The sequence below is a fragment of the Brienomyrus brachyistius genome, chromosome 2 (genome assembly GCF_023856365.1).
Source record: "Brienomyrus brachyistius isolate T26 chromosome 2, BBRACH_0.4, whole genome shotgun sequence".
NCBI classification, from domain to species: Eukaryota; Metazoa; Chordata; class Actinopteri; order Osteoglossiformes; family Mormyridae; genus Brienomyrus; species Brienomyrus brachyistius.
In genome coordinates, this window is record NC_064534.1 from 282,544 (window position 1) to 305,570 (window position 23,027).

The window sequence follows — 23,027 nt, forward strand, 5'->3', positions numbered from 1 at the left end:
GTGCCTCCCCAAGGTGCAGCCACAGATCTCCTTGTGCAGCATAAATAAGTAAGGTCATGTGGACCCTGCCAGCCTTTCCGGGTAGATCGTGCTGGCTGACTTTCTGGGCTTTCTGTCTGCAGGGGCAATGGCACAGACTCCGAAGGAGGAGGTCCGCGGGGAGCTCCTGGGTCTGAAGCGGCCCTATGATGTCATGGAGGGGGGCATTACACGGGGGCTGCCTCTGCGGGACGCCACAGGGCTGTCTGCCCCCAACTGTGAAGGTATTTATCTTCTTGGCCCCTGCGCTCAGCAAATCGCCACTTCCTTTTTTCTCTCTCAGGTTTTGCTTTATTTTGTAAGATGCATTCTGACCAGTGACACTGAAATTTGGTTCAAATAGCCGTTGATTTGACCAGATGATTTGATTGGTCAGCTGACTGCGAGCCATTCTGCTCCATCCCCCAGGGCTGGTTGAACGGGTTATGCCACAGGACCGCCACAGCCCACATTTCAAAGAGTCCCACCACATCCGTGGGTCCATCTCACAAGGTAGCATTCTGGGGATTTGGTGGCCAGGGTCCCTGTGAAGTTTCCCTAGCAGTAGCCTTTAAGATTCCCCCCCCCCAACAGGCATCCCACGCCACCTGGACCAAAGTGAGTACCTGAGGCGGGAGGCCAAGCAGATGAAGCAGGAGGGTTCGCCCCCCTCCAGGGGGCCTGACTCTCTGAAGGGTCGTCCTCATGACAGTGCTGTGGCGACTGTCAAAGAAGGGGGGCGTTCGATTCATGAGATCCCGCGGGAGGAGCTGCGGCAAGCACCCGAGGGTTCCATGGGGGGCAAGGCTGCCAAGGAGGGCTCCATAACACAGGTGAGTCGGAGACGGGTGGATCTATGTTGAAGGCTGATTTATACTAATATGTGGAATCTATGCCATCAGTAGCCACATACCCTATGCGGTCAATAGCTGCATACCCTACACTACTGTTTCCCAACCCAGTCCTCGGGGAAACCCAGACAATCCACGTTTTTGCTTCCTCTCAGCTCCCAGCACACCTGTGCCAGGTATTCGGTGTTCCTGATTGGCTGGAGGCTTGGAAGGAGCAAAAACATGGACTGTCTAGGGTTCCCCAAAGACTGGGATGGGAAACACTGCCCTACACTGTTGATAGCTGCGTACCCTACGCTGTTGGTGGTCATGTTCCCTACACTGTAAATACCCACATAGCCGTGTATCCTATTCCACGTAGCCGCGTACATGCATAGCCTACGCCATCGGTAACCCCGTACCTGATGTAGCCGTTAGCCACATAGCCTCTGCTGTAAATCGCCGCGTAGCCGCGCACACTACACCGTAGATAGCCATGTAGCTGAGTACCCTGCACTGTCGGTAGCCGCGTACCCTATGCCGTCACTACTCACATTGTAGTTCACTCCGTTGTAGTTTATCCCTTCATGAAGCTGCATAGCCGCGTACCCTACGCCGTCCATAGCCACATACCCTACATGAAGCTGCATAGCCACGTACCCTACGCCGTCAGTAGCCGCGTACCCTACATGAAGCTGCATAGTCGCGTACCCTATGCCGTCAGTAGCCACATACCCTACATGAAGCTGCATAGTCGCGTACCCTATGCCGTCAGTAGCCGCGTACCCTATGCCGTCAGTAGCCACATACCCTACATGAAGCTGCATAGTCGCGTACCCTATGCCGTCAGTAGCCGCGTACCCTACGCCGTCAGTAGCCACATACCCTACATGAAGCTGCATAGCCGCGTACCCTACGCCGTCAGTACCCGCGTACCCTACATGAAGCTGCATAGTCGCGTACCCTATGCCGTGAGTAGCCGCGTACCCTACGCCGTCAGTAGCCACATACCCTACATGAAGCTGCATAGCCGCGTACCCTACGCCGTCAGTACCCGCGTACCCTACATGAAGCTGCATAGCCTCGTACCCTACGCCGTCAGTACCCGCGTACCCTACATGAAGCTGCATAGTCGCGTACCCTATGCCGTCAGTAGCTGCGTACCCTACGCCGTCAGTAGCCACATACCCTACATGAAGCTGCATAGCCTCGTACCCTATGCCTTCAGTACCCACGTACCCTACATGAAGCTGCATAGCCACGTACCCTACGCCGTCAGTAGCCGCATACCCTACATGAAGCTGCATAGCCACGTACCCTACGCCGTCAGTAGCCGCATACCGTACATGAAGCTGCATAGCCACGTACCCTACGCTGTCAGTAGCCACATAGTTTCTGCTGTAAATAGCCGCATAGTTGCACACACTACGCAGTAGATGGCCATGTAGCTGAGTACCCTGCACTGTTGGTAGCCATGTACCCTATGCCATGGGTGGCCACATAGCCACATACCCTACAGGTATGTGCCTGCCTACATCATAAATTCTACTCTGAAGCATAAATCAGCGTTTAGAATTTACCTGTCCTATTTTAATTAAATGGCCATTTTGAACATTGTGAGGCCATAATCACATGGATAATAATATCAATGAAACCTCATGGGACACTGACAGACAATGAGAGTCAGCAAAAATATATAAATGTGAAGTGTTGCACTGTGGTGGTATCTGTTTGAGATCTAGAATATTCTGTAATATTAATATGAAGTTTAAAATTGGCTAGTAAGTGAGTTTTGGAATATAGCTCCATATACAATATTATGCAGAAGTCTTGGGCAGTCAAAGAACATGTTTAAAACTACTTAATTGGATAATAAGTATGTTTGCTCAGAAAAAACAACAATGTACCATTAGTATGCACCAATGGGAATATGGACTAAGATTATCCCGTGTGGAACAAACCAACATAAAGGCTACTGCGGCACAAATGGCAGGTGATTTGATGATGATCAGGGGAGGAATGTGAGATACACAGAGTATGGAGCTCTCCTGCGTAGGGGCTACATAGCCGTGGATCACACTTGTCAGTCCAACGTGTTACACAGATGCTCGACACATACTCCATCGCCCATGATGCAGAAAGTGGGATTTATCAGACAAGTCCACCTTCTTTCATTGTGCCAAAGTCCAATTCTGATGCTTTCGTGTCCATTGTAGACGCTTTCAGTGGTGGGCAACGGTCAGCACATGCAGTCTCAGTCCTGTTCTGGGCTTCCCCCCCACTCCAGAATGTTTTCATTCCAACTCACACTATTTTCACACTTTCATTTGCCACATTCATTATTAGCCTATTAAGGACCACATGAGCCTGATTAAGGTAGGGTTGGAATGAATCACTCCCCTGATCATCATCTGTGATACCTGCCATTTGTGCCGCAGTAGCTTTTCTGTTGGTTCTGTTTGTACCACCCCTGATAGTCTTTCTTCATATCCCGCATTGATGAGTCCTGGCTGCCCAACAGCCTGTCACAGTTTGTGGTTTCACCCTCCTTAGACCACGCTCATGAGGTAGGATTGGATCACGGTTTTAAGTCGTGGACTTTTTCCTGGGAGAGTGTAGACCTCTTTGCTGTAACTACGTCCCCTGCTGTTGAGAACACCCTCTCGCTAGGCACTGAAGTGCCAGGCACAGCAAGATGGCGTCTTGCCATTAAGGCAAGGTCAGGGTATTTACATTCGTTGCTTTTTCACCACGTCAGTGGATCACCATCGACTGGATTGCCACTTGCTGCCTCATAGGATACCACCTCCTCTTTCATGATGTCAGCAAAAACCTTGCTGCCCATGTCCTTATTATGCGTTAGCTTATGAGTAGGTAGCTGTGGCATATCTTGCTTGGTCTTAAGCAAGACATGGGGCAGCGTGTGGCTCAGTGGGCTAAGCCTGTGTGCCTGTAATCAGAAGGTCGCAGGTTCAAACCCAGCCTCAGCCTGTGGGTCCTTGAGCAAGGCCCTTAACCCCCAGCTCCCTGGGCGCCGCTACGGGTGGCAGCCCTTCGCAGACAACTTCCTCTATGAAAAAAGAGCAAGTTGTGGGAGGCGTAAAGACAATTTCCCTACGGGGATCAATAAAAGTGTCAATTATTATTATTATTATTATTACTATTACTAAGCACACGAGCAGCTGTTGAGCTTCGGTGGAAGTAGGAAACCACCTTCCTGATCCTCCCAAGGAAGCGGTCCATCTTACTCACTGTAATTCCCTTTTGAGATGCTAAATTAATTGCATGTGCAAAGCACCCTATCTATGGGCCCAGTCCTACCTCGTTCACTGCATTTAATTGGTTTTTAGCATTATCTGTTGTGACTGGGATATTAGCATTGGGCCTCTCTATCCTCCACTCTGCCACTGCTTCCATCAGTAAGTGTGCCAGATTTGTGGCTTTGTATCTCCCACTCTGCTGTGATGTAATGAGCGGTCACGGTCACGTAGCTTTCCGATGCCCTGGAGGTCCACCCATCTGTAGTTAGGGCAACAGAAGATGCCTGGGACAGTTCAGCCATAACCTTATACTTTTCCTGCACGTGACAGAATATCATAGCGTGGCTCAAGCACGTTCATCATATGTTTAATCCCCTTGTTTTGCACAACGGAATATGGCCTCATGTCTGCAGCTATAAACACCCCAATAGCTTTTGTAATGGCTTTAGCTCGGGTGGATTGGGCAGCAAAGGGCTGCTTAAATGCCGCGGATATCAACGGTTGTTGCGTAGCCTTTGTCTTAGCTCCTGTCACACCAGGGTGATGTCGTTTCACATGAGCGGTCGTGCCCGACGTGTTGCCAGTCTCACACGGCTTCCTCGTGCCACACTGTCGACAAACTGTGGTGGTTGTACCCACCACCCTTTTCCCATCGATATATTTAATGGGGAAGCCAAAGTGCTCCCACACATCAGATTTAAGTGATGCTGGAGGTTTCTCGAGCCCCTCTGCTCCTCCGCTTGGGCCGCTACCGCTGGCCAGGACTATCGCTTGACAGACTGACCACGTGCACCATACAGTGGAACTTTTTTTCTTTTTTGAATCTTCGGATCACGTGCGTGCTGAACCGTGGAGAGGGATCGGTTCGGATCACGGATCAACAGTGATCTGTTGCACGACTACTTCACATGGGGGGACGTAATGTTTTGCATTATGGTGTATATTCTAATGAACAGTAACACTAAAGAAAAAATATTCTTCTGTTCTTCAATAAGCTACTGAAATCTTGTTAGATGGCTAGAAAAACACAGATTCAGTTCCCAAACCTCTCTTCAAAGGTACCTCAGCCATTCCATGCTTTTTCTTCCCACCACCATTAGACTCTAGTTTAACTCTTTAACTCCTCCCTCAGTCACACACACACAATAATCTGTGTGACAGGCTGCTGCTTCTGCTGTATATTTATTATATTTTTTCAGTCTACTGTGTCCAATACTGTGCGATGTTCTTACCAGGTGCTGGAACATTATTATGTGCAATATGATACATTGTTCTCTAAATGGAAACTAAATATCTTATTATAATATCTATTGCACTATTAATATCTATTGCACTAAATATCTTATGTGCAATAGTCTTCACATGCAATATTACTACTGGTCAATATTACTTTTCATTACTTAATATTACTTAATAATACTTAATAATACTTAATTACTACTACTACTGATTTTCTAAAGTGCAATAACTTATTCCAAACTACCACTTATGTCAATAGATAGATATTATACCAAGCATTTCTGTATGTAGCATAGTTTATTCATATTGTGGTTGTTTTCTTTCTACAGATTTCTATTTAGATTTTATCTAGACTATTTTATTTTATAATGTTCTTGCCTCTGTGTTGTGTTATGGCAGTCATCGCATAAGGGATCAATAAAGTTTTCTGATTCTGATTCTAATTGCTAAATTCCACTACTAGCCTATTTAATTCATTAGCTCAGATGGTGTGTAGTCAAGTCAACAAATGCATGAGTTAAATGGAGGGTTACTGGAAATCTGTGATGACTTTATAAAAGGTGTTGAAACATACTTTGAAAAGACAGCAATATGAAAAGAATTGAAACATAATTTTCTTTGACTGCCTTAGAGTTTTGCTCAATATTGTACATGTGAAACTAATATACAGCAAACAGGTGTGCCATGAGTACAGACACTGATTGGTTTGCTCCTTTCTTTGGCCACAGGGCACGCCAATGAAGCAGGAGGCCAGTGGCTCCGGAAAGCGCCATGATGTACGCTCCATCATCGCCAGCTCCCCGCGCTCTCACCACACCATGCCACCCCACACAGAGCGTGCTCGAGCCTACGACGAGCCCCTTCCCAAGACGCGCCCGAGCGCTGTGGTCAGCACTCCCAGCTCACTGTCCCGTGCTTCCCCCCTGGCCCTGGGGGGCGGGGCTGAGCCAGTGGGGAGGGCCCACCACAGTCCGCTGGGTTATGAGGAGCACAAGGGGGCACTGCGGGCACCGTATCCTGGCCCCTCTCACCGAGGGTCTCCTGTCTCCTTGAGGGAATCAGGACAGCGAGCGTCAGAAGGTATTGGAATTATAATCTGTCTAAATTTTCAGGCAACTTAGATTAGTTTAAAACTGAATTTAAGCATACATGTATGTGTGACACAGGATAGGCAGTGTGGTAGTCACCCAGGGTAGACTGTATGAAAGTCATACTGGGTAGAAAGTATGGATGCCACAGAAGATATATTGTATGGAAGTGACCCAGGATAGACAGTATCAAAAGGCAATAGACAGCAAGGAAGTCACCGTGGTTAGACATCATAGAAGTCCCAGAGGGTAGGCGGTATGGAAGTCCTACAGGGTAGACAGTATGGAAGACCCAGAGGGTAGGTGGTACGGAAGTCCTAGATGGTTAGACAGTATGGAAGACCCAAAGGGTAGGCGGTACGGAAGTCCTAGAGGGTAGACAGTATGGAAGACCCAGAGGGTAGGCGGTATGGAAGTCCTACAGGGTAGACAGTATGGAAGACCCAGAGGGTAGGTGGTATGGAAGTCCTAGAGGGAAGACAGTATGGAAGACCCAGAGGGTAGGCGGTATGGAAGTCCTAGAGGGAAGACAGTATGGAAGACCCAGAGGGTAGGCGGTATGGAAGTCCTAGAGGGAAGACAGTATGGAAGACCCAGAGGGTAGGCGGTACGGAAGTCCTAGAGGATTAGACAGTATGGAAGTCCTAGAGGGTAAGACAGTATGGAAGTCCTAGAGGGAAGACAGTATGGAAGTCCTAGAGGGTAGGCGGTACGGAAGTCCTAGAGGGTTAGGCGGTACGGAATTCCTAGAAGGTTAGACAGTATGGAAGTCCTAGAGGGAAGACAGTATGGAAGTCCTAGAGGGTAGGCGGTACGGAATTCCTAGAGAGTTAGACAGTATGGAAGTCCTAGAGGGAAGACAGTATGGAAGACCCAGAGGGTAGGCGGTATGGAAGTCCTACAGGGTAGACAGTATGGAAGACCCAGAGGGTAGGCGGTACGGAAGTCCTAGAGGGTAGACAGTATGGAAGACCCAAAGGGTAGGCAGTACGGAAGTCCTAGAGGGTAGACAGTATGGAAGACCCAGAGGGTAGGCGGTATGGAAGTCCTAGAGGGTAGACAGTATGGTAGACCCAGAGGGTAGGCGGTATGGAAGTCCTAGAAGGTTAGACAGTATGGAAGACCCAAAGGGTAGGCGGTACGGAAGTCCTAGAGGGTAGACAGTATGGAAGACCCAGAGGGTAGGTGGTACAGAAGTTATATTGTATAGATAGTAAGGGAATTGTATTGGGTAGACAATATGGAAGTCACCCAGAGTAGGCAGTATGGAAGTCATATTGGGTAGAAAATATCCATTTTGACTGCACTTCCATGTAACTGGTATCCTCTAATGTGTCCATGTTGTTTGTGTCGTGATAACATTATCAGTGACTACTCAACATTAAGATTAGAGTCATCTCAGAGCCGTAAAGTCAGATAGTCCATGCACCCCCTAGCAGACTACAAGATTTTCCCCCCACCCCCACTTTGACACTGTTTTTTTCTCTCTACTCATTTCCTTCTTAGGTTTGAATAAAACACAAGCACAGGAGCGCAAGGCCACACCCACCCCACGGGAGATGAGCTCCAACAAGTCTCCCCTGACAAGTGCTGTAGCAGAGCACCACGCCTCGATAGCTTCCTATGAGCGCCTGCTGCAGGGCCTGGGAGCCGAGATGTACCGCGGGCAGATCCCCCTGACCTTCGACCCCGCCGCCTTGCCCAGAGGAATCCCCATCGATCCAGGTATGGGCGCAGTCTGTCTTGGGTAGGGGTGTGTGTGTTTACAGGCCCTTCTTCTCCCGCCTCACTCCTGTCAGATACATACATGGTATCACCTCTGCCTCAGAGTCTCCTTCTTGCCCCACTTCCAGCAGCAGCGTATTACCTGCCTCGCCCCCTGGCCCCGGGCCCCGGTTACCCGCACCACTACTCCCCGTACCTGATCCGAGGCTACCCAGATACGGCGGCCCTGGAAAACCGGCAGACACTGCTCAACGACTATATCACCTCACAGCAGATGCACCAGTGGCCAGCGGCCGCCATGGCCGCACAGCGCTCAGACCTGCTGCGGGGCCTCTCGCCCCGGGACCAGCCCCTCGGTCTGCCATACCCCACAAGCCCCCGCGGTGAGGCTCGGTCACACGTGCCCGCTCTACCACACGTGCCACTCGGTCGCCCTCTGAGTCCGGTGTACTGGAGGGTGGTGTGACGCTCACACCTCTGCTGGCTGCACTGTTCATCTTACTGCCTTGGCTTTTTCTTAGTAGTCGTATCCTTTTTTTGAGTTTAACTATGTTTGCAGGCAGCTGGGAAATTTTACAGATGCCTGTTAACATTCCTCATCCTTAATTCCTACTTGAATGGGTGCCACCTCTAAGTGTGATACCTGATAACAGTATGTGTGTGTGTGTGTGTGCCTGTGTGTTTTTAAACGTATTTTAATGGTATTTGTTTAATGGAGTTCTCTCTCTCTCTCTCCCCCCTCCTTCTCAGGAATCATCGACTTGTCTCAGGTCCCTCACTTACCTGTCCTGGTGCCTCCTTCTGCAGGGGCGACCAGCTCCCCCATGGATCGCATCACCTACATCCCCGGGGCCTCCAGCGTCTTCCCCAGCCGCTCTTACACCTCCTCACCCATCTCTCCAGGTAGGTCTGGGGTGAGCTACGTCTGCACTTTGTCACCTCTGCACTTGCTAGGGCTGCAGAATGTGTAACTGCATAATATACATATGTTGTAAATTGTTCATCGTCCACGATCTTGCACATACAAAGCCTTGTTACAGGAGTGCATAAATAATGAAAAGCAATTAAGTGTCACTTAGTTTGTCGTAGTATATAAATGATAAAACACATGGTGTCTCAACAGTAGCACTGGGTAATATTTAGTTGTTGGGGTGGAATCATGTTGGGAAGTGGGAAGGGTGTTTCTCAATACCAAGAAGGCGAAAAATGTACTTGTGTTCTTGGCAAGAGCGCTCTTGCTAACTTGCTTCCCAAGAACAATCTTAGGCTGCAGTGAATCCTTGGTTTGGTCTCATTTGGTGAGGCACAACCGATGCATCCTTGATATTTGAGATTGGGGCAGGAACAGCATCCAGGGATTTTTACCATTTTCCATTATTCTGTTCTTGAGTGTTGGAACTGGTCTTCGGCAGTAGAAGATGACGTAAAACGGGTATGTGGGAACACAAGTATGGTCAAGTACACATATTGAGAAACACCCCAAATTCGCATAAAAGCTGTTTGCTGTCAAGCCTCCTGGGTGTCAGTGTCACCGTGTTACAGCTCATGCTTCAGGTTTAGAGTAAAGCATGTGGCCCCCAATGTCTTTTCAGGTGGTCCCTCGCACATAAGCAAGATCCAGGGGGTGGCATCAACTGATCGGGAACGGGATCGAGAACGGGAAAGGGACCGGGAGAGAGACCGTGACCGTGAACGGGACCGGGAGAGAGACCGTGAACGAGACCGGGAAAGAGACCGAGAAAAAGAACGTGAGAAGGAACGAGAGCGTGACCGAGAACGAGAGAGGGACCGTGACCGTGACAAACCCGGATCCCTGAGCCATGGCAACGTGGAGCACGCCCCCATCTGGCGACCTGGTGAGTGCTCACTTTACCAGCTCACCGTAACAAATGTCTGCTGTCCAGCTTATTCCTCATACTTATCTTTTTTCAGCTTACATTCTGAACTCATTTTGGTGATTTTGCTCATTACTGTATCGTAAACCAGACTTTATTTGGCAGTCCAAGGGACAGATTAGTGTCCTGACAGTGTTGTTTTTAATGATAATGGCCAGTTCCTTCACCGTCCTGTCTCTCCGGATCCTGCCAGGCACAGAGCACAGCTCTGGAAGCGGCTGTTCCAGTGCTGCACGGCCTTCCTCGCGCTCCTACAGCCACCAGCATTCGCCGGTGTCTCCCCGTACCCAAGACAGCCTGCAACAGAGGCCCAGCGTGCTACACAACGCCGGGGGCCAGAGTCTGCCCGTGCCCCCCGACCACACTGGCCCCTCAGTCCTCAGGTGGACGCTGCTGCCTTATGGGGAGACACTGCAGGCTTTTCTAGTCGCTGAAATTTCCTTATGGAATTCAGTATTCCATATGTATTCACAGGACCGTGTCTGTGTCCAATTGCAGGTCCTCACGGCACACGGTGTACAGCACCCACCTACCGCAGAGGACAGGGCTTCCCCCAGATGCCTACCTCCAAGGCCTGGAGCAGACTACCGTGAAGGAGCACTCCAGGGGCACAGAGGCGGCCAAGAGCCACAGCCGGGGCAGCAGCAGCTTGTCCAAGCCCCCCCAGGACCAGCACCCCACGCTCTCCTCCTCATCCTCCTCCACTTCTTCCTCATCTATAAGCAAGTCTGAAGCCAAGCTGGTGAACACATCCCTGGGGGGCTTGTACAGCGCGCCCTACTCCCCAGCCTCTGCCCACCTGGGACACCCCCCGGGCCGCCCCCACCCGCTGCTGCCCCCGCACCAGCTGCCCCCACAGTCGGAGAACCCGGCCAACAGCGGCGGTCCCCCTAGTAGGGAGAAGACTCCAAGCAAACCGATGTCTGTTCAGGACCAGGAGCTGCGAGCCCTTGGTAAGACCACCAGCTTCATAAGCGTGATTATTGTGCGTCAGATTTCTTGTGATCAGGGGATTCCAGAGGTGGCCACGCCAACTGCCAGCGGCCTCCGGGATGGTAAGATGCTCTGGAACGCAAGTGTCTGTACCCCCCCCCCCCCCCCCTGCAGTCTGCTGCACGTCCCTGCTCTCCCCTATACATTTAGTGACTGTTAGCACTGCATCCGCACACTACTGCTGTCTGTGTCTTTTTATAAGAAGCGTGTTTGCTTTGCATCATGTTCTTTTTGCCAAAGGAAAGATAATTTGAGATGAACCTTCCCGGTTTTCCGTTTTCTTTACTCTATTTTAAGGGGAGTCCAAAGATAAAATTCATACCTTTTAAAGACAGCTGCCTACTGTTCTGTTAGCTTGAGTTTAGATTATCAAGTTTTGCATTATATTTACAGCAGAATTGTCTTTAAAGAAAAATTTAAGCATATGTTCTTACAAATCCTCGGTAAATAGGACCTCTTATTTTGCATAATTTACGTTTTGCCTTGTTGTTAGTGAAATATAGCTTAGCTGACATTACAGCTATGAAACAAATTCAGGTAAATGATAATGAGCTTTGCTGACCTCTGCACAGGATTATGTCCTTAATCTCCTTCAGGAGCCTGAGAATATGAAAATAAAACTGATCGCACATGGAAAAATAGCCATAGCAGCCATCACCTGAGCATCGTTGTCCGGCTGCTGAATGACAGGCTTGATTGGTGTCGTCGGGGCCTTAAGCCAACAGGACCTGTCTGCTCCTGCCGCTTCTGGCCCTATTCTCTGCATGTCCTGTCAGTGACGTGCTTTGTCTTACACCAACTCCCAGTTTACTTACTGCCTTTGCTATCTTCAGTTAATTGGTGCTGTTTGTGGCATTACTTACTTATGTTGTTTTATGAACTCTGTCCACTAGAGGGGGCTTTGGTCCTTGTGATGGTAGCGGGCAACTTCTAGTCCAACAGAGAGAATTTCCTTGATTAGTTAAGTACCCCACGAGACCTGGCATTTGTAGGGTCCGTCTTTGGCTATGCAAAGTGCAGAAACAAAGAGACCAGTTCCTTACCACTGCAATTCCATGACCTCCTTACCGGTGCAGCTTCGTGACTTCCTTACTGGTACTGAACTCCTTGACACTGTTACTGCTTCACTTCACTGCCCTGACCTCTTTAACACTGCAGCTTTTTGGCCTCTTTATTGCTGCACATCTGTGACCTCCACACCATTATACCTCCATGACCTTACTGCTGCACCTCCATGACCTCCTTACTGCAGTACCTCTGTGACCTCCTTATAGGCTCCTTGACCTCCTTATTGCTGCAACTCTGTGAAAGCCATACCACTGTACCTCCATTACCTCTTTACAGCTTCTTTAACCTTCTTGCTGCTGCAGCTCCATGGCCTCCTTACCACTGTACCTCTGTGACCTCCTTACCGCTGCAGCTCCCTGACCTCCTTACCGCTGCAGCTCCCTGACCTCCTTACCACTGCAGCTGTTTGACCTTGTTACTGCTTTACCTCTGTGACCTCCTTACTGCTGCAGCTCGCTAACCCTCCTTACTGCTGCAACTCCCTAATCCTCCTTACTGCTGCAGCTCCCTAATCCTCCTTACTGCTGCAGCTCCCAGACCCTCCTTACTGCTGCAGCTCCCAGACCCTCCTTACTGCTGCAGCTCCCAGACCCTCCTTACTGCTGCAGCTCCCTAACCCTCCTTACTGCTGCAGTTCCGTGTCCTCCTTACTGCTGCAGCTCCCTGACCCTCCTTACTGCTGCAGCTCCCTGACCCTCCTTACTGCTGCAGCTCCCTGACCCTCCTTACTGCTGCAGCTCCCTGACCCTCCTTACTGCTGCAGCTCCCTGACCCTCCTTACTGCTGCAGCTCCCTAATCCTCCTTACTGCTGCAGCTCCCTGACCCTCCTTACTGCTGCAGCTCCGTGACCTCCTTACTGCTGCAGCTCCCTAACCCTCCTTACTGCTGCAGCTCCGTGACCTCCTTGCTGCTGCAGCTCCCTAACCCTCCTTACTGTTGCAGCTCCCTAACCCTCCTTACTGCTGCAGCTCCATGACCTCCTTATTTCTGCAGCTCCATAATCCTTCTTACTGCTGCAGCTCCCTAATCCTCCTTACTTCTGCAGCTACATAACCCTCCTTACTGCTGCAGCTCCCTAACCCTCCTTACTGGTGCAGCTCGCTAACCCTCCTTACTGCTGCAGCTCCCTAACCCTCCTTACTGCTGTAGCTCCGTGACCTCCTTACTGTTGCAGCTCCCTAATCCTCCTTACTGCTGCAGCTCCGTGACCTCCTTACTGCTGCAGCTCCCTAACCCTCCTTACTGCTGCAGCTCCGTGACCTCCTTACTGCTGCAGCTCCGTGACCTCCTTACTGCTGCAGCTCCCTAACCCTCCTTACTGCTGCAGCTCCCTAACCCTCCTTACTGCTGCAGCTCCCTAATCCTCCTTACTGCTGTAGCTCCGTGACCTCCTTACTGTTGCAGCTCCCTAACTCTCCTTACTGCTGCAGCTCCCTAACCCTCCTTACTGCTGCAGCTCCCTAACCCTCCTTACTGCTGCAGCTCCTTGACCTCCTTACTGTTGCAGCTCCCTAACTCTCCTTACTGCTGCAGCTCCCTAACCCTCCTTATTGCTGTAGCTCCGTGACCTCCTTACTGCTGTAGCTCCGTGACCTCCTTACTGTTACAGCTCCCTAACCCTCCATACTGTTGCAGCTCCCTAACCCTCCTTACTGCTACAGCTGCCTAATCCTCCTTACTGCTGTAGCTCCGTGACCTCCTTACTGCTGTAGCTCCGTGACCTCCTTACTGCTGTAGCTCCGTGACCTCCTTACTGTTGCAGCTCCCTAACCTCCTTACTGTTGCAGCTCCCTAACCCTCCTTTCTGCTGCAGCTCCGTGACCTCCTTACTGCTGCAACTCAGTGACCTCCTTACTGCTGCAGCTCCCTAACCCTCCTTACTGCTGCAGCTCCCTAACCCTCCTTACTGCTGCAGCTCCCTAACCCTCCTTACTGCTGCAGCTCCCTAACCCTCCTTACTGCTGCAGCTCCCTAACCCTCCTTACTGCTGCAGCTCCCTAACCCTCCTTACTGCTGCAGCTCCCTAACCCTCCTTACTGCTGCAGCTCCCTAATCCTCCTTACTGCTGCAGCTCCCTAATCCTCCTTACTGTTGTAGCTCCCTAACCCTCCTTACTGCTGCAGCTCCCTAACCCTCCTTACTGCTGCAGCTCCCTAACCCTCCTTACTGCTGCAGCTCTCTAACCTTCCTTACTGCTGCAGCTCCCTAACCCTCCTTACTGTTGCATCTTAAAATCATAATGAACATTCAGAAAAAGATGGCCAGGTACTATTACCAAGAGAATTCTCTTACCTTTTTACTGATGCAGTCTTCAGTTACTAAAGAAAAACGCGCACACACACAAAGGTATATTATGCATACTTCAGGCAAAATTAAATGTCAGAACAGAATAAGCAGCTAATTGAGCACTTGGGATAGTTATTAGATAGTTATTAGAGTTATTATTTATTAGAGAGGGTTAACAGTCTTTCCCAGGCCAGAAGCTGCTAGCTTGGGGTAGCAGCTACTTGGCACTCCGCATACTCTGCTGCACTGCAGCCATAATGCTGCCCATTTTAAATGCAATGGCAAGATTTTTACAGTTGCTTCCTTGTGAAGTGTACTGAACTTTATCGTATTAAGTACTAGATTAAATATATCTTTTTTTTTCATATGAACGAATGTTACATTTATATAGCACTTTTCGAAAGTTTTACAAAATCAGTTACATTTTTATTAGTGGATATATTAAATCCCTATGCTATCATGTATGTGTGTGTGTGTGTGTGTGTGTGTGTGTGTGTGTGTGTGTATATATATATATATATATATATATATATGCAAGATGCAAGAACATGTCAGGACCGAGATGCAGGCAGTGGTTATGTTGAAGCTTCCACACTATCCCTGTTGCTCTCCTGCCAGGCACTCGTCTGCTCGTCTGCTTCTTAATCTGCTTTCCTGTCTGTGTGCCGTGTTTCCGGTTTGCCTGCAGGGGGCACTCTGTACATCTGTGCTCACCTGTCTTGTCCTACACCTGTGTGTGTGTCTTTGTGTGTGTTCTGCTTCCTGTTTGTTTCATTTGTTCCTCTCCTGCTGTGTTGGCACATGCCCTGGATGTTCACCCATCTGCGCAGTTCTGCAACAGAAGGCCCTGGAGCAGCAGCACAGTCTCTATCACCCCCCACCGGAAGGAAGCCCATCCCCCGGCCTTCCCAGCCAGCAGCCCAACTCACCCTATGTCAAGGGCAGCCAGAGGGTGGTCACTCTGGCCCAGCACATCAGTGTAAGCCTTGCCTGCACAACTCCCAATCCACATGTGATAACACTTACTTCAGCATAGGCTCCGCCCACGTGTGATACGATGTCACTGTAATCCCCGCCTACTTGTGGCAACACCTGTTACCCCTCGTAAGCCTTTGCACCATTCACATATGATAACCACTGCATCTGTCCACAGTCAAGTCCAGCATCACAGAAGTTCTACCCAGTGTTCACAACATCAACACACTGCTGACCCTCATTCCATAATAATGTTTAGCATGCTGGGGTGGGAGGCTTTGCTTTTAGAAATGCTTGGTTGTTTGGTTGGTTAACTTCACGGAAAGCCCGCCTGCTCTGCTACCTGTGTGCTGAATAGGAGGTGATCACCAAGGACTACACACGTCATTCCCAGCAGGCTAACCAGCCAGCAGCCTACAGCTACCACAGCTCGCCAGTGCTGGACCTCACACGCCCCCCTAGCACCCCCCAAGAACCTGGCCTGGTTGCACACTATTCCCCTGAGGGAGTCCATGGGGAGCGTGGCAGAGACCGGTATGGAGTGAGAGGATTTGGCAGCATGGCAGTGTAGTAAAGGTGCTTAGCAATGGCTGCTGAATCTGTGATGCATGTGTCCAGATCTCCCATCCAGAGCAAGATGTCCCCGAGCAGCCTTCCCGCAGATGGCATCGAGCCTGTGTCCCCACCTAGTGGGCTTTCAGATGCCGACCCACACGGGGCCTCCTACCCCAGCGAGCAGGGCCACCAGGGGTACGTCTCCCCTGTGCATAAACACATTCTCAGTGCCGGTGTGATATGCAACGGGGTCCCCTACCCCAGCCAGCAGGGCCACCAGGGGTACGTCTCCCCTGTGCATAAACACATTCTCAGTGCCAGTGTGATATGTAAGACTTTTCTTTAAATCTTTAAAAAGGTTAATCTGTGAAAAACTAATGTCATTTTCTAAAAATAATTAAATACAAGTCTTTCAGTAAATGAAAGAGGTGAACATCAAGCTTGTGTGTAGGTTAATTCTGAAAGGCTGAGAATTAGCTGTAATGTTGGTGTTTTTCCTCATTAAAGACCAAGTATTATCTCTTAAGCCACTCCTCCTACACTCACCCCAGGTCTGACAACCAATCAGAACATGTCCGTGTGCAATGTGTAATGTGATATGCCAGTGAAGGTCAATTTCCCACTGGAGACTGTGATCTGTGTCATCCTGCGATTATAACTGAGCTCTGTCACACAGCCAAGTTTTTTTTTTTTTTTTTTTTTTTTTTTTTTTTAAGTAAGCTTCTGCATACTGCCATCTGCTGGGCCCCTCTTGCAGGTGCAGCTAGGATTAAATGCTGACACTGAAGACAATGACAGATCTCATGGGGAACAAATGTGATGCTTTTACTGTCCAAGCATTTCAGGATCATCTCAAGCAGAAAGCCGTCTTACTGGGGCAAAGCCCAGAGGTGGTGTGCACTCTCACCCTCTTGATGTTGCTCCTCTGAGCAGGATGGGCTCCCGCTCACCAGCTGGCAGCTCACAACCTCCGGCCTTCTTCAGCAAACTGACGGAGAGCAACTCCGCCATTGTCAAGTCCAAGAAGCAGGAGATGATCAAGAAGATGATAGTTAGCGGTGGTGAGTCAGGCTGTAGTCAGTCCTGTCGCTAGTGCTCTCTGTCCATCACATTTTTCACAAAGGTCCTGATCTCTGTACCGCCCCTGCATCTAGATGCAAGTCAGCCTGGGACTGAGATCTTCAACATGCCTGCATCGACGACCGCAGGTATAACCCATGCATGTGAGCCTCACCTCCGTAACCTCAAAAACTACGAGTCCGTTAAATGCTTATTTCCTTTGGATGAAACAAGTTATTAACCCTCTGTGGTCTTCACTGACTTGGGCATGGTCACACATTTCATTTAATATCATAAACTTAATTCATGGTTAATACATTATTTCTTACATATTTGTTTTGGCGTTAAACTCATCTTAATCTTAGTGTACTTTATAAATATGTCAGATTCATGTGAAGTTTGTAATTTGACATCAAAGTGTAGACATTGCAAAATGCAGTTTGGAATACTTGCAGAAACATTATAAAAGTACCTAGTAAGCAATGGTGGAAGTTTGTTTTGATCCCAGATATCTGATCACCAAAGTCTTCATGAAGATGACTAAATGGTGTAGTTGCAACATTCAGTTGGATAAATAAATAAGAAAAACCAAACTCATGTCACTATTTCTGGGCTCCTTTCATTGAATATGTAGCAACTTTCATGTGTATGCATGAGCCATTCACACCTGGCCACACACCCCCTCCCTTTGGCGCTGATGGGGATGTATCTGGATCGCGTTTCACCATTGCGTTGTTCATCTAATTACTATGCGAATGCAGAAATGCAGCTATTTAGAATGTAAATAGCGATCTTCAGGTGTGGGCGGTACTACACACCCGCGATGCAGGTAAAACAAAGGTAACATGATTTAATTTTGCTGATTTAACCTAATTTGAACAGCTTTAATACTTCCAACAACTGACATTTTCAAAAGAAGACAGATTACGGATTTAATCAGCGTTTTTTTTTCACGATTCTACATAAAGATTTCCGCGAAATAGACGTGAAAAATACACTGCGTCGCCGATGATGCACACGATCCCAGAGGGTTAATAATACAGGCAAATCTTACTGGTCTTTAGATTGTTCTATTGTAAGAATTGGTATTATTTTGCATGTATTTGATGATGGGTGTTAAAATAATGTGCAATATATAGAGCTGAGGTGGAGCTCTTTTAAATCAGCTTTGTTATCACCCTCTGTTACAACACAGTCGTGATGAGTGTTTGGGGGGGTACCGCACCTCTGCCTTCCACCCATTTATCCTGGTGGCGCAGGGCCGGGGTTCCCCCTGGATGGGACACCCATCTACATCAGGGCTCAGCCTCTCCACCTCCCCCTCACCCTGCCCCTCAGGGCCTGTGGCCACAAGGAGCCAGCCAGCCCCCGAGGCCTCGGGTAACACCATTGGACTGGAGGCCATCATCAGGAAAGCCCTGATGGGCAAGTATGATGAGCAGGCAGAGGAGCGCGCGGCGATGCCCCCTGGCAGCGGCCTGTCAGCCTCCGCGCCACCCAGCGAGACCCGCGGCGAGGACACCTACCCTTCAGCAGGTCTGTCCCAGGCCCTGTGGCCTCCCACACCCAGTAAGGTGGAATTTGTGAATCCTGCCGTCAGTCTCCTTAAGTTGTATGTTAACTGCCCAGTGCTCACTGAGGCTCTGTGAGTCTGAGTCCGGCATAGTGTCATATGACTATCTCACCTCTTCCAGGCATGGGGAAAGGGAAAGCTGGCGGGCGTTCCAATGGCCGTAAGACCAAGTCCCCTGGGCCGGGGATGCCGGGCAGCGAGAGGCCGTCCTCCGTCTCGTCCGTCCACTCAGAGGGGGACGCAAACCGGCGCACTCCCCTCACCAGTCGCGTCTGGGAAGACCGGCCATCCTCCGCAGGTACGTCCAGACCACTGTCCAGAAGGGGTGTAGTCAGCAGGGAGGGAAGATGCCGGAGCCCCAATATGGTGGCATCTCACCCAGATGTGCTTGTGCTCTGTCCATCTGTTCCAGGGTCCACGCCCTTTGCCTACAACCCCCTGACCATGACCATGCGCTTCCCTGCTGGCGTCGTGTCTTCTGTGCCCTCCCCGTCCTCCGGATCCTCCTCCATGCAGCCTGGCCCACAGGGCCAGAACCAGGGACAGCAAGGCCAAGGGGCCCAGGGAAGGGCCTGGGATGAGGAGCCCAAGCCGCTGCTGTGCTCCCAGTACGAAACGCTGTCCGACAGCGAGTGACCAGCCAGCACCGTCCCAAACACCGCTCGCCTCAGTCCACATCGCCAGCACCACACGCTCACACACGCTGCACTCCAGGGCTTCCAGAACCTTCTAGTCAGAGCACGTAACCATCAGACACCTGGGTACCTGCCTGACTCCGCTTTGGGGCGGAGCGTGTTTGTGTGCATGTGCTTGTGCGTGTGTCCACATTCACAGAAACACTCCCTGAATCAAGCACTCTTTAGTTTAGTGCCCCCCTTCGCTGGCCTTATCAGGGGATGGGACACCTCAGATGTGCAATGCATCTTGTGTATGAATGCCTTGTATTCAGTGATTCCCAGTGACTGTGGAATGCTCCACGGTACGACCCATAGTCTGATGCCAATTTATTTTTTTTTCTTTTTAAACAGCAGTAAAAGTTTGACATGTATTTTGGCACGGACACCCACAGGCCCCTCCCTGCCAGCCTGCGTAGCCAGCAGACAGGCCCCTCCCTGCCAGCCTGCGTAGCCAGCAGACAGGCCCCTCCCTGCCAGCCTGCGTAGCCAGCAGACAGTCCGCTTCCTTGGGTAGTGAGGCGCTCTAATGTCCACCCTGAGGGTGATTCTGGGTGAGTCAGACCACCCTGCCCTCGCCGCACTGGACTCAGGAACACCGGCCATTAGCCAGTGCAGACAGAAATAATATTAAGAATTAAAAACACTGAAACCAGCAGGCCTCCTGTGATCACTTCAGCCTCTCCTGTACAAAACACCCAGTCCTGTACACATGGCTGTGTCTAGACAGAGGGAATCTTTCAAATAGTCACCGGCCTATTTCTGGGCTTGCTTAATGTCAGCCTTGGGTGTAGGTCATTTTATGGGGGGGGGGCATTGTGTATTGTGGGATATATAGGCAGCAGGTACGCTTTATACAGTACCCAGTTCTCTGTTAGCCGGCACAGCTGCATTACCCCCTACAAACGCAGTGTCTGTCCTACCAACAGAGTTTGTAAAGTGAGAGATGAGGAAGAGCAGATATATATATATATATATATATATATATATATATATATATATATATATATATAATATAATAAAAATATAAAAATGTGTGTGTATATGTATGTACGTACAATGATTCACGGCAGTTTAGTCCTGTGTTTGTTTGAAAGTGAGTTGCAGAGTTCAGATACCTTTGGCGGTGACCTTGGCAGGTTGTGGTCCCCGTCCAATAGCAGCAGTTTGTGTGGGGTGTTAATCAGGGTGTTCATTTCAGTGCTTCTACAGGGTAAACGTATTCTTTGTGTTCTGTGTCGTCAGACATTAAAACAGTTTTTTTATGGGAGCGGGACTATCGCTTTTCTTTAGTTGCAATGTAACACAAAGACCTTTTTAAAACTTTTTTAATATGGATAAGTGAATTTTGTTTAGTATTTTCTTTATTATTGAGACTGTTTTGAAGATGTTCAGCACTTAAATATGATCTGGTTCACAGTGGCTTTCTTGAAGAGGCACATGAGGTTAAAATGGAGAGTGCATGTATGTCTGTGTGTGCGTGCGCCTTAGCGACGTCTCCACCCTCCTCCAGGGTCCAAAGCTCAAACCACAGTTTCACTGTCATAAAGCCATGTTGAACAAGCAGAGGCTAGTTTTAAAACTGCAAAGAATAAACATGAAACAAAAGCAACACTGAAGCTGACATCCAGTGTCATTGTGTGATTGCTAGCTGGCACACTGGCTGGTTTAGTTCCTCATGTAGGCTACGTCTGTTGCTCATGTCACCATGGAGATGTCATGTGACTTCTGACCTGACCATTTGGAGGGTGAGGGCAAAGGTGGGTAGTTCCGAAAGTAAAAGTACAGACCAAAATTTAGTTTCCTTCACATGCTTTTACGCCTTTTCTCCTCCGCAGAGGTGTCTACACTCTAACATTTAGTGCCATATTACAAACACATTTCTGAAGTCATCACCCCATTCTGAAGTCGACTGCATTGTGACGCTGGCAGCTGATCACCGAAAGGATGGTGCCCTTCACTCCCTGTTCAGGAGTATGTGATCTGCTTCCTTCTGGTGACTGTCGTCTCATGTGCTCTGTGGTCTATCGTCACAAAAAGTGGCACCATAGGCCAGAGGTCCTATCATAGTTGACTGTTACCTCAGAGACAAAGACAGTCACAGCTGCTTGTGCATAACATCCAATGATAGATACAAAGACTAGGGAGACGTAGCATTTCCTTCCGCTTGACATCTTCGTTAGCACAGGCAGGCTGTGGTCTTCTTACCTGGGAGGCCTGACCAGAGCTGATACTGGACTCATGCGGGAGCGGAGATGAATAGCGTCCTGTTGCTGCTTCCCTTAGCATTGAGCGATATCGTGTGTACGATCATTGGGCAGCGAGTTGTCTTGGTGATGCTTAAAACAGTAGCTTGGCAGTAAACCTCTTATGCAATATCTCCAGTGAATTTTCTATTTTAAACTTTAATTTTAGTATTTCAGGTAATAGTTTTAGCCTCTGTTTTACATGATCCACTGCGGTTGTCTTTGTATGAGGCGCCAAGGTCAGAGCGCATGGTGGCTGGCATGATGACAACGTGTTTGCCTGCAGCCGAGAGAGCGAGCTTTTTGCCACCTAATGACAAGGCCAAAGGCGGTCTAGCCTGATCAGATCCAGAGCACAGGTCATACTGCAGGTGCTGATATAGGTACATTGTGAGTGCTTGGGCTCCCTGTGCTACTTCCCTTAACTCCAAAAATGGACAAACTTTAACCAATCAACTAATCAAGACAAGCAGATAAAAAATGTAAGGACTGTTTATTACCGTATATTGGGGAAACATCCTTTAGTTTTAAATTGTGATGCCTGTTAGCAGTAAGACCAGATCACATCCCTACTTGTAAGATGAAGAACGAAAATCATTATCTAAGTCTCTTTAAAAGATTTTCTAGTTTTCTTTGTGTCTGCTTTGGCTGCTGCTTGCTTCTATTTTTGTTGACTCTGTGATCAAGACCAACTTTTCATCTATAAAGAGAAGGGGATGTTAGCTTTAATTTTTTTTATAATTAAGGAAACAATTCTAGGCAAAGAGACAGAACGGCCAATATGTTGCCCAGAATCTGATGGAGTGGGAGTCGGGAAGCGTATGTTTTGTACAACTATATTGTGCATAATTACTTTTTCTTTTCTTCTGTTTTCTAACCTAGTGTATAATAGCACGGACTGTAAATAGAACTGAAGAGATGTAAATATTTATGTGGCTTTGCTGCAAGGTTTGTATCCACTGGAGAACTGTCTTCACTGTCTAATGCAACCTACCCACAGGCCTTGTGGATAGCAGTGTACAAAACAGGAAACACTGCCTTCATGTTCAAATAAAAGCTTATTGCCATTGACTTTTCTTATTCTCATCTGTTAGCATATTCTCCATGCCATTGTCTCAGTTAAATGATTCCAGGGAAGATATTCTGTGTACTAAAGTAACAGAATTACAGTAGGGCATTTCTAACACAAGAGGGGGATGTTTCCCTAAATTATGTGCAGTTCAGCAGCTGCAGTGCTATATCTGGGTGTTCTTTTTCTCAGATGTTCTACATCCTTTTGCGATTATCTTCATTTCTGGGTAGTACCAGAACTTGGACTTGTCAACGGCTGGAAATTTCTAGTACCATTTACTTGAATTAAAATGATACGCAATGATGCATCTCCATACTCAAGCTGAGGTGATAACTATTAGTTTACTTGAATATTTGAATTTAAGTCTTGAATTTAACCTTAACTTGTGTATTTATTGGAATTGAATAACTTGGACGAAATATCTGTATTTTATTAATTATTTGGTTGTTTGAGTTTATAAGCATCTCCAT

At 48.8% G+C, this 23,027-nt stretch overlaps 1 protein-coding gene and 1 long non-coding RNA gene across 14 annotated transcripts in view; one reads left to right on the forward strand and one right to left on the reverse strand.

The window, feature by feature from the left end:
- The window catches only part of ncor2 (nuclear receptor corepressor 2), a 165,141-nt gene extending 142,585 nt beyond the window's left edge, over positions 1–22,556 (forward strand). For 4 of the 8 annotated variants that reach the window (XM_049003233.1, XM_049003218.1, XM_049003249.1 and 1 more), the window contains exons 29-46: positions 123–263; positions 448–531; positions 613–851; positions 6,076–6,427; positions 7,942–8,160; positions 8,289–8,543; positions 8,911–9,063; positions 9,753–10,016; positions 10,249–10,438; positions 10,554–11,008; positions 15,234–15,382; positions 15,737–15,912; positions 15,997–16,215; positions 16,867–16,994; positions 17,088–17,156; positions 18,331–18,528; positions 18,687–18,863; positions 18,978–22,556. In XM_049003233.1, the coding sequence (XP_048859190.1) occupies positions 123–263; positions 448–531; positions 613–851; positions 6,076–6,427; positions 7,942–8,160; positions 8,289–8,543; positions 8,911–9,063; positions 9,753–10,016; positions 10,249–10,438; positions 10,554–11,008; positions 15,234–15,382; positions 15,737–15,912; positions 15,997–16,215; positions 16,867–16,994; positions 17,088–17,156; positions 18,331–18,528; positions 18,687–18,863; positions 18,978–19,201 (3,692 nt within the window). In that variant the 3' untranslated portion in view covers positions 19,202–22,556. The remainder of the gene's footprint in view (positions 1–122; positions 264–447; positions 532–612; positions 852–6,075; positions 6,428–7,941; positions 8,161–8,288; positions 8,544–8,910; positions 9,064–9,752; positions 10,017–10,248; positions 10,439–10,553; positions 11,009–15,233; positions 15,383–15,736; positions 15,913–15,996; positions 16,216–16,866; positions 16,995–17,087; positions 17,157–18,330; positions 18,529–18,686; positions 18,864–18,977) is intronic. The other 4 variants (XM_049003271.1, XM_049003228.1, XM_049003261.1 and 1 more) reach the window with 4 other exon arrangements.
- LOC125726792 (uncharacterized) lies at positions 12,688–13,817 on the reverse strand. Of its 6 annotated transcripts, none has more exons than XR_007388416.1 (3): positions 13,686–13,817; positions 13,403–13,480; positions 12,688–12,734 (listed from the first exon to the last, which is right to left on the reverse strand). It is a non-coding gene; the product is annotated as an uncharacterized LOC125726792 (long non-coding RNA). The 6 variants fall into 6 exon arrangements; XR_007388395.1 differs by lacking the exon at positions 12,688–12,734 and adding an exon at positions 12,794–12,889 and having other exon boundaries at positions 13,378–13,480; XR_007388396.1 differs by lacking the exon at positions 12,688–12,734 and adding an exon at positions 12,838–12,863 and having other exon boundaries at positions 13,378–13,480.
- Positions 22,557–23,027: the final 471 nt, after the last annotated feature.